This window comes from Onychomys torridus, chromosome 5 (assembly GCF_903995425.1).
Source record: "Onychomys torridus chromosome 5, mOncTor1.1, whole genome shotgun sequence".
NCBI classification, from domain to species: domain Eukaryota; kingdom Metazoa; phylum Chordata; class Mammalia; order Rodentia; family Cricetidae; genus Onychomys; species Onychomys torridus.
The window spans coordinates 21,658,699-21,669,742 of NC_050447.1; the positions used below are offsets into that span (position 1 = coordinate 21,658,699).

At 49.2% G+C, this 11,044-nt stretch overlaps 1 protein-coding gene across 1 annotated transcript; it reads left to right on the forward strand.

Annotated features, from left to right (window-relative positions):
• Positions 1 to 233: 233 nt before the first annotated feature.
• Positions 234 to 1,066, forward strand: LOC118584372 (metallothionein-2). The gene is made up of 3 exons (XM_036188570.1): positions 234 to 542; positions 650 to 715; positions 842 to 1,066. The coding sequence occupies exons 1-3, from the start codon at positions 515 to 517 to the stop codon at positions 931 to 933; spliced, it is 186 nt and encodes a 61-aa protein (XP_036044463.1). The 5' UTR covers positions 234 to 514; the 3' UTR covers positions 934 to 1,066.
• Positions 1,067 to 11,044: the final 9,978 nt, after the last annotated feature.

The following is an 11,044-nucleotide window of genomic DNA, read 5'->3' on the forward strand; positions in this document are numbered from 1 at the left end:
TAGGCCCGCTTTCATACAGGCTAGCACACACGATAAGGGCCGGATGCTGTGTGCCGTGGGGAAACTGGGCAGCCCCCTCTGCACCCGGCCCCTCACGCGCCCCAGGGCGCGGCAAAGCAGGAGTGGGCAAGCTTCCTGGATCCGGCCCCTGACCCCAGGGCAGACCCTTTGCGCTCCGCCCTGTGCGCTCAGTCCGTGCGCCGCGCGGAGAGGGGCGTGACTCAGCACGGGGGCGTGTGCAGGCGGTGTCCCGCGTGCAAGAAGAGGGACGCTTGTAGACTGCGAGACGTGCGCAGGCTGCGGGGCGTGTGCAGGCGATATTCCACGTGCGCAGGCGGCGGGAGCGTGTGCAGGTGGTGCCCCACCCCCCCTCAACGGGCGGAGCTTTTGCGCTCGCCACCCCGCTCCTTCCCGCGCTATAAAGGCAGCGCTCCACCGCTTCTCTCCATCACACCTGCTCCTAGCACTTCAGTTCGGGCTAGTCACCGGTCTTCAGCCGCCGCCTCCACTCGCCATGGACCCTAACTGCTCCTGTGCCACAGGTAAGGGAGACTGCTGACCGGCCTCCGCAAGTCCTTGAGAGATAATGGTTTGCCCAAGCTGGGTCGGGGATTTGCCCCCGGTCGTGCTCACTGGCTTGTTCCTGCAGATGGATCCTGCTCCTGCTCCGGGTCTTGCAAATGCAAAGAGTGTAAATGCACCTCCTGCAAGAAAAGTAAGTTGGGTCCTCTCTACTCTTTGCTCCCCCCCATCCAGTCCCTGCCACCCCGTTTCGCCCTGCCACTCCGGGAGCATCCAGGTGGGGTCCCTTTTTCGCTCATGGTCAACTCTTCTCCCCCAGGCTGCTGCTCCTGTTGCCCCGTGGGCTGTGCGAAGTGCTCCCAGGGATGCATCTGCAAGGAGGCTTCAGACAAGTGCAGCTGCTGCGCCTGAAGTGGATCCCCTCAGCCGCGTGTAAATAGAGCTATGTGTAGAAACTTAATTTTTTTTTTTACCACCCTGACCTATTCTCCACACCTTTCTGTAAAGGATGTAATTGATAATAAAAAAGCGTTGACTTCATTAACTCAGCTTGTCTTTGTATGCCTTGGCAATAATGGACTGGCGGGGCTGAAATGGAGCTGCAGAGGCTTGAGCTCTGAGCTCAGACATTAGCCTGTGACTTGGGGCCACTCAGATTACCTCTCCGGCTTTTATCATCCGGGGAGTGGTGGTCAGGAAGAATCACTAGTCTCAGAAATGTGCCCATCCCAATGTGCACGTGTGTTCAGGGATTAAACTCAGGGATCGCTGATCCTAAACCAGGTGCTCTGATAAGCCACACACCCCTACTACCCCCAGATACATGATGGTTATTCTGGTTCCTTTCCCCAAATTCGGTTAGATTTTAGTGACAAGTATGGCCGGGCGGTGGTGGTGCACGCCTTTAATTCCAGCACTCAGGAAAGCAGAAGCAGGTGAATCTCTTCAGTTCGTGTTCAGAGACAGCCTGGTTTACAGAGCGAGTTCTGGGACAGCCCGGGCTACACAGAGAAACAAAAACTTACTCTGTAGACCAGGCTGGCCTCGAACTCACAGATCTATCTGCCTGGCTCTGCCTCCGTGTGCACCACTGCTGCCCGGTGTGACTCCCATTTATAATCCCAACACTTAGAAGGCTGAAGTAGAAGAATCACTGAAACTTTGAAGTCAAAATTTGGTAACCTTTGATTTTGAGACAAGATTTTTTTTTTTTTTTTTTTTGGTTTTTTTGAGACAGGGTTCTCTGTAGCTTTGGAGGCTGTCCTGGACTAGCTCTGTAGACCAGGCTGGCCTCGAACTCACAGAGATCCACCTGCCTGTGCCTCCCGAGTGCTGGGATTATGGGCGTGGGCCACCGCCGCCCGGTTTAAGACAAGATCTTATTGTGTAGCCCAAACTATACTTGAACTTGCAGTCCTCCCGCCTTAGACTCATAAATGCCGGAAATACAGGCCTGGCTCAAAATCTATTTTTAAAAATTCAGTAACATGAACAAAATCATGAAAAAAAATTGAAGCCGGGCAGTGGTGTGGCACACCTTTAATCCCAGCACTCCGGAGGCAGAGCCAGGTGGGTCTCTGAGGGTTCGAAGCCAGCCTGGGCTACAGAGTGAGTTCCACCCTGTCTCGAAAAACCAGAAAAAAAGAAAAAATTGCAAGCACTACAGTATATCCAAGGGTGTGCCTTGCAGACTGGACACTAAATGGCACAACGTGTCCAACCTTGACTTCCCATGAGGAACTACCCATCTCTGGTGCATAGGGACACTGACAGGAACATTTTTTTTTTTTTTTCTAGAGAGCACAGTGACATGAGTTGGTTGTCAATCTTTGGAAGTCCCTCTCAGAGTCAAAAAGAAACTGCCTCTCATTCCAAACCCTGACAACTTAGAAATGCAAAGTAGAAATTTGGAAGGAATTGCTGAGCATCTTCCCAGGAGTAAGGCATCTAGGTGGAATCTGCAATTTGGAGGATGGGGTGGTCCTCTTTAGAAAGCTGTAAGGCCCTGAATGACACAATTAAAACCAACGGTTAATGCCCCTGGTTATTTGTTGAGCTAATGAAATTTGGTGTTCAATTAAAGGGGAAAATGAGTTTCTTGGCCAGGAGTCAGGACCAAGCTTGCCTTTAGGCATTCTGTGTGAAGAATAAGTGTACTAGGCTGCCTGTATTGTTTGGTGCCAGGAAGTCCTAGTTTGCAGCCCACTTCCCCCTTAGTGGTCACGTAACCTGGATAAGTCACTGAACATCTGACAGAGCGAGCCTATGGTTATGTCCCCAGATTAAACCCTTCAAATACTAATACCCTGATGCCCTGTCACTCAGTTAAAGCCTAGATGATGACAACCACACGCTCCCAGCTGCTGCCAATCATCTATCTCATTGTCACACATTCCCAACCACAGAGGGAGGCTCCAGACCAGATCCTGCTGGTCCAGACACACTGACACCCAAAATGGCTTCGGGCTCATTAGAAGCTTTTTTTTTCTTTTTTTCTTTTTTTCTTTTTTTTTTTAATGTGTAGCCCAGGCTGGCCTTGAACTCGTGATACTCCTGCCTCCGCCTCCTTCAGCAAATCCTACCGGCGTGCACCACCACAACTGGCATAGAAGCATATTATAATGAGAAAAAGGACACAAACAGGTGCCACGCCAGATTGAACCACACCCACATTAGGGAAGAAAGAGACATCTTCCCTCCTGGAAACCTCTCCTTCCCATTTAATGCTCTAATGTCAAGCGCCTCACACATGACGCATAATAATCAAAACACTAATGTATGTACGCTCACATCCTAGTAAAACCCAGAACCCTTGACTCTACCACTGACACCAAGGGGACTTGAGCAAGTGCTCCTCTGCTCCACTCACTGCCTGCCCCTTAAACTTCGTGTGTGTGTGTAAAAAAGTGTGTAGAGAAGAACCCACAGATTCAGTGAGCCCTCTTTCACAGAAAGGAGAAAATATTCCAACTAGGGATGAGGAGCCGGCTCCTGGCTGAGGCTTCATAAACAAGGCAAGGAGGAGCATTCTATCCACATGGACTTTCTGGAGAGAGTGTCTCTTGTTGGCAGGCTCCCGAGTGGGCAGAGCCCTGTGAGGGAGGACACTGTGGGAGGGAGCCTTCCTGATCCGTGGACCAGGGGAATGCACATGATGAGTACAAAGCCCCTGTGGCCAGGCTGCTGCCTCAGCCTCCTGACAGACCCCAAAGCCTGACAACAGTTTCATCTAACAGTCATGAGGAAATCAAGTCACGAACAAAAATTAAGATAAGGCCTGTAATTCCAGCACATGGAGGCTGAGACAGTTGGATCACAGGACCCTGTTTCCAAATAAACCAAAACATTAAAGAGCCTAAGAGAGCCCAGGAAAATGTGGCTCTTCACCCACAACATTCCACTCTCCAAAATCAAGATGTTCTATCAAGCAGTCTTTAGAAACTGTAACAATCGTGTGCTTCCTCAGAGAATAGTTCATACCCTTATTTTGTTTGCCTGGACTGAAGTGGAGGCAGGAGGCGTTGCTTCTTCGTGATCAAGGACCCCAAACAAATACTAGCATGTGTGAGGAGCAGTGGAGTCCCAAGTCAATGTGCCCGGAGTGGGACGGGCCTAGCCTTGACGCTCCACCACCTGCTGCGTTTCTTGTCTGTGTCTTCAGCTCTCAGCTGGCTTTCTTCTCCTCACAGGTGGCTCCTGCTCCTGCATGGGTGCTTCTTCAGGAAACAGAGGGTTGATCAGGAAGCAGGAAATACCCTGCTCAGCAGGCAGAACAGGCCAGTGGCTAGCTCCCTACAAATGATTTATGATTGATTTTTCTTTCATCCTGTAATGGGAAACTGAGTCCCAAAGAGCACACAGGCAGCCAAGCACAGACTTGATGCTTAAGGATATTCCTTCCTTGAGTGCAGTTTGGGAATCTGGCCTCATTTGTCCCTGTGTGACCTTCCTGACTCCAGTCTTTCAGCCTTGTTCTGGATTTAGGTGGTGCTGGTCAGGTTAGAAAGAATGTAACCTCAGAGATTTCCCTCATTGTCTCCTGACAGAGCAGATAAATAGATAGATAGATAGATAGATAGATAGATAGATAGATACATACATACATACATACATACATACATACATACATTCATAGATACATAGATAGATTCATAGATAGATATCCTAATAAAGATTCCTGTTGGCCAAGTGGGGTCAGGTATGTTTTCTTTATTGAGACAGAGGGAAGCCGGGCAGTGGTGGCACATGCCTTTAATCCCAGCACTTGGGAGGCAGAGCCAGGCGGATCTCTGTGAGTTCGAGGCCAGCCTGGTCTACACAGCCAGGAAAGGCGCAAAACTACACAGAGAAACCCTGTCTTGAAGAACCAAAAAAAAAAAAAAAAAAAAAAAAAAAGGTGGTGGGGAAGGGAGCTGGAGAGATGGCTCAGAGGTTAAGAGCACTGACTGTTTGACTGTTCTTCCAGAGATCCTGAGTTCAATTCCCAGCAACCACATGGTGGCTCACAACCACCTAATGAGATCTAGTGCCCTCTTCTGGCCTGTAGACATACATGTAGGCAGAACTTAACGGGGGGGTGGGGGGGTGGTGGTGGCTTTTTTTTTTTTTTTTTTGTAGACAGGGTTTCTCTGTGCAGCTTTCCTGGAACTCACTTGGTAGCCCAGGCTGGCCTTGAACTCACAGAGATCCGCCTGGCTCTGCCTCCTGGGTGCCATGCTAGGGATTGAACCCAGGGATTTCTGCATGCTAGGTGAGTACTCTACTACTGAGCTACACTCCCAGACCCCTTTTCTTTTTAATGATTTTAAGGATGAACCCCAGAGCCTCACACATGCTAAGTAAGCTCCTCACCACTATGCTACTACGCAGCCCAGCATGTTCCATTTTTAACAACTGAGCCATCTCTCCAGCCCCAACATGTTCCTTTTTTAATTGAGAAACTAAAGGTGTAACTTGTCATTCACTTGGTCTCAAGGCATTCAGGAACTAAGCAACAAAGGTTGGTTCTATTATACCCAACCCCAATCTCCCCCCCCCCCACAAAAACACAACAGGTGTGGTGATATACACACATACCTGTATCCTAGCACTTGGGGAGCTGAGGCAGGATTGTCTCAAATTCAAGTGAGTTACAGGCCATTCTAAGTAACAGAGAGAGATCCCGCTTCAAAACCTGAGGAGGAAGAGGAGGAGGAAGAGCTGGGCCTGGAGGCACAAGTCCATTATCCTACCTACTCAGGACACTGAGGCAGGAGGGAGGATTCCCAGCTCAAAGTCTAGCTAAGAGCAGGTCAATGCCAATCTGGACAACTTAGTGAGACCCGGTCTCAAAATAAAAAGAATTTAAAAGACTAGGGGATAAGGCTCAGAGGTAGAATGCTTGCCTAGTAATCAGGAGTCCTTAGGCTCAATCCTCACTATAAAAAAGGAAAAAAAAAAAAACCCATATTATGCAAGAGACCTAAAGGCCCAGGAATTTGTTACAGACCCCACTTTGGTAATAGACACTAAGAGAAAATAAGTTAGTGAAAGAAGCAAAAGCACCATGTACAACACACATTTCACCTGGTCTAGCAGAAATCTCAGCATGCATCCAGAAAACAGCCACCGGACAGGAAATACAGGCGTGACAAACACGATTCCCTTGAGCTAGGGCGTGCCTCGGCTTGACTAACTAACACACTGGGAACCACAGCCTTCACCAGGGAAAGACCACTGACTGGTGTCTCTGACCTGGGATCTCTGCTTGCCCTTGAGTCCTTGGAATTTGTCCCTCACTCAAGCTGAAATCCACTGCTCTTTCTAAGTCTAGTCCTTGGCTACTTCAATCCACTAAAATCACCAGGTTTGGACAGATTTGCCCAACATTATCCAGGCAAAAATTCTATTTTTAATTTTTGTTTGTTTCTTTGTTTCAAGACAGGGTTTCTCTGAGTAACAGCGCTAGCTGCCTGGATCTCGCTCTGTAGACTTGGTTGTCCTTGAACTCACAGAGAGATCTGTTTCTGCCTCCCAAGTGCTGGGATTAAAGGTGTACACCACCACTGTCCGGCTCTATTTTTAATTTTTTATCTTTAGTTAATTATTTATTTATTTTGGGGATAGGATCTCATTTATGGCCCGGACTGGCATTGAACTCACGGGGATCATCGGCCTCTGCCTCCTAGGAGCGGAGGTTAAAGACCAGAACCCTAGAGACAGAAACTTCTGTTCCAGACGAAGCTGTCTGGCTCTTCCCACACCGAGGGTATTACTGTGTCATTTCCTAGAGGAAGTGTCATGAAGAAGGAGCGATGCCCTGCGCGGTGCATGGCCAGTGGACAGTTGTCTCTTGGCTCTTTGCTAAAGGAAGGACACTGTGTCTTAACCACCGAGGGGAAGAAGAGTCTCATGGCCCACGACTCAGCATCCTTCCTGCCTCCAGCATCAGAGAACTTGTGACGAGTGCATGGGTGCCCATTGCACTGACTGGCTGCATGGCCTGGGCAAGTCACGGAACCTCTCCGAATCCCCTTTCTATCTGTGTAAACAGAATTTGCATCTCTAAGCAGGTATTACATGAGAAATTGGTCTTACTCCTGGCATATTTCACTCATAGCCAGAGTTCAATAACACATGCCTGAGGCAGGAGGATTTCAAGTTTAGCCTGGGTGACATAGCAAGACTCTGTCATGAAACAAACAACAAAGCCTTGCCAATCTATTCAAGGCTTCCTGGATATCCTCTAATACAAAGCCTTGTCCCAGCCCGGCGGTGGTGGCACACGCCTTTGATCCCAGCACTCAGAAGGCACAGCCAGGCAGGTGTCTGTGAGTTTGAGGCCAGCCTGGTCTACAGAGATCCAGATCAGGCACCAAAACTACAGAGAAATGCTGTCTCAAAAAACAAAACAACAAAAGAACAAAACAAAACAAAACAAAACAAAACAAAACAAAAAGCCTGTCCCACTGTTTGTGAAGAAATGAACAACTTTCATTTTTGATATGATTTTTTTAAAGATTTATTTATTTATTATGTATACAGCATGTATGACCAGAAGAGGGCACCAGATCTCATTACAGATGGTTGTGAGCCGCCATGTGCTTGTTGGGAATTGAACTCAGGTCCTCTGGAAGAGCAGTCAGTGCTCTTAACCTCTGAGCCATCTCTCCAGCCCCTGATACGATTTTTTAAAATACAAACTATGGGTTTGCAGAGGGGCTGGTGGTTCTAGAGCCATTAAACAACCTGCCCAAGGTCATATGGCTCAGAAGTCATGGTATATAGGAACTAAAGCAATACCTGTCCTCTCGTGGGTAGATCATGATACCACTCCACTCTAGACCCTGACGACCTTGGGAAGTGACTGGCTGGATAGGCTTTCAGGAACAATTTTACTCTTCACTAGAGAGAGGGAAACTGTGAAGGGAGCTGATTTATAGCCTAGGGCACCTCCCTGCTACAGCCCTGATGCTGGGTAACACCCCCCCCACACGTGTGCATAGTGGTGCAGGTAACAGGTGAGAGCATGACGCTTCAGTCTCCTAAGCCATGTGTTGAGACCCTGCTTACAAAGAAAGAAGTGACATGCAAGTGGCCCATAACATTAGCCATTGCCTTTTCATAATTACACGCGGCAGATGGGATATTTATTTATACATTTGCAAATGATAGATCCCAGACCTGGTATACTTGAACTTAATTAAACAGGGCCTGACAGCAGAATCTAAAGTTACTCAAAAGTCAGGAACGTTGAAAAAATAAATTACGATTTCTATTGCTTTTTACCTAATGTAGTCCCTGGATACCACTTAAAATGACCCCACTGGAGGGAAGGCATCCCCAGTTTTTAAAACCGCTACCCTGGAGTAGAGCAGATGGGGTAAGTAAGGTGTGCGATACCCAGCCCCCTACAATGTGCTTAGACTTCTCAGGAGTCGGAAATGAAGGTGTAAGATGAGACCTCCTTCCAGGTGCTGTGTCCAGGAGGAAGAGTCCCAAGGATTGTGATGGGACAGTGAGGACCGGGAAAGTTCATGATCAAGGCTTGTCTTTTTACAAAACTGTCTCCTTTGCTTCTGCTAGCTTCGATTCAGAGACGTGATGACCCGGCTGGCGGCTGCCCAGGAACTCCGGGAAAGGAGACGCTGAGGGCAGGCGCCTCGGATGGATTTAGGTAGACAGTCGGGGGGCCCCGGGGTGAGTTCTCGTAATGCACTGGAGTAATGACGGGCTGTAATCTCAGGGAAAGCACTACAGGGACACGATGTTCCACATCGTCACATAGGTCGTCCTTCCCGGGGCAAGCGGCGCCAAAGGGGCGGTCCCGCTGTGCACTCCAGCACCCGAGGGAGCTCTGCACCCCGCCCGAAGGGTGCGCTCGGCTCTGCCAAGGACGCGGGGCGCGTGACTCAACGAGGGCCAAGAGCAACCGGTTGCTGAGTGCAGACTCTGCGCCCGGACCGGTCCCACGACTATAAAGAGAGTAAACCGCCCGCTAGGCACCATCACGACTTCCAGAAGCCTGACTGCCTTCTCATCACTTGCTCTGTATCTCCAGCTCCACCAGATCTCGGAATGGACCCCAACTGCTCCTGCTCCACCGGTAAGAGACCCCCGGTTCTTGGTCTTTAGAATACCCAGTGAGGACCGCAGAGCGGATTCCCGCAGTGTCTCGGTGGGGATAGCGCCTTTAGTTGGAGATTCATTCTAGTTTTTCAGTGTCTCCTTTTGCAAGCACCCTCATCTATTCTTGAAGTATTAACATTGTCCGAACGGCCCCTTTGTCGGGTTAGGTAGTGGGGACATCTGGATTGAGCCCGAGGCATTTTGTTAAACTTAGGAATTGCCCACACTAGGAGAGAGGTGACGGGCCGTTGTGTCTTGGGCATCAAAAACGCAAGCCCTACCACTACTCCGTAAGAAGTGGGGCTAGGCTTCCTGGAGTCCGAGAAGAAAACAGGTGGGGACCTATCGTCTAGAGTTGGAATGTAGGATCCACACTGTGGCTTGGGGCCTATGGTTAGGCCAAGTACCTGCCATGAACATCCTTTGAGACTTCTCACAATGAACAAGCAGCTGGCCATGGCTGCCTGGAGAAATTGGCATGGCTGAATTTATCCTTTAGTTTGTGTGGTTCTGGCAAGCGATCTAGGCATTCCCTCCAGCTGGGAGCCACAGAGACAAAATCTGGTTAAGTATACTGACAAAGAGGTGGATAAGAGAGGGACATTTGTAGGATGTATCCCCCTGGCTCTGTCTTGTGAGGTTGGGAGGCAGCCTAACAGTCACAGCTGCTGTTGAGACATCCTCTTAGGCTGCTGCTCTCTGGACTCAGGCCTGCCTAGCCTGCTGCTCTCTGGACTCAGGCCTTCCTAGCCGTTGCTCCCCAAGGCTGCAGGCCTGGGAGCCTTCACTGAACCTCTGTGCATTTCTCTTGAGGCTTCCCACTCCTTTGTAAACAATCTCTTCATTAAACTTTTCCCAATTACTCATTGACTTCCTGCCAAGATTCTAACTAGTATAGAAAGCAACACCCACGGAAAATCTCGGAGGTAGGCAGGACCCCAGGGCCCACTTAGAGAATCTGCAGGTTACCCTCATTCCAGATAGCTGTGACTTCCTCGGGTTTGGGGTTGTAAGTGAAGAAAGAGCAACTCTTCAGAGAGATGAACTGGTTTACTGCCGCAGTGGTTGGCAGCATCCCTATTGGTTGAAAAGAATGACATCAGGTGTATCAGTTCTGCAGCCCAGCCAGGCTGTGCATAGGACAACCTGCTGCCTGGCCACACAGAGCTCCTACACTCCTGCTCTCTCACTCTTTCTTAGAGGGGGTCTCCATACACATAAAATAAATAAAGAAATAAATTTAAAGGGGCTGGAGAGATGGCTCAGCGGTTAAGAGCACTGGCTGCTTTTCCAGAGGACCTGAGTTCAATTCCCAGCAACCACATGGTGGCTCCCAACCACCTACAATGAGATCTGAAGCCCTCTTCTGGCCTGCAGTCTGTCTGCAGATAGAGGACTCATACACATAAAATAAATAAAGATGGGGTCTCGTGTAGTCTCTGCTGGCCTGGTCCTCACTATCTCTCTATGTAGACTTGAAGAGTGAGATACACAGCATTTCCCACGGAAACAAAGTACAAGGTCCGCTGGCTCCCTCAGGATGTCACTCTAGTTACTCAGGTGGCTCCTTTTGTTGCTCCATGTGCATTTGAATTTACACTCCCCAGAAGAGAGTCTAACTGGTGTCTCTTGCTTCTACCTAATATGGATCATCGGGTTGGATAGGGTGTCACATCAACTCCTGCTTCACCAGCTCACTCATCGATGATTTCTCTGCTGGGGCAGGACGTGGTCTTGTGAGTGAGTAGGGGCCTTAGAGGTGGCTCAGCGGGTTAATGTACTTTCCAGTCAAACCAGGTAACCTGAATTTGATCTCTAGGACCCAATAGGAGGGAACAACTTGTAAAAACTATGTTTTCTGACTTCTGTGCATGTCTCATGGCACATGTACACACGCGTGTGCACATACACTCCG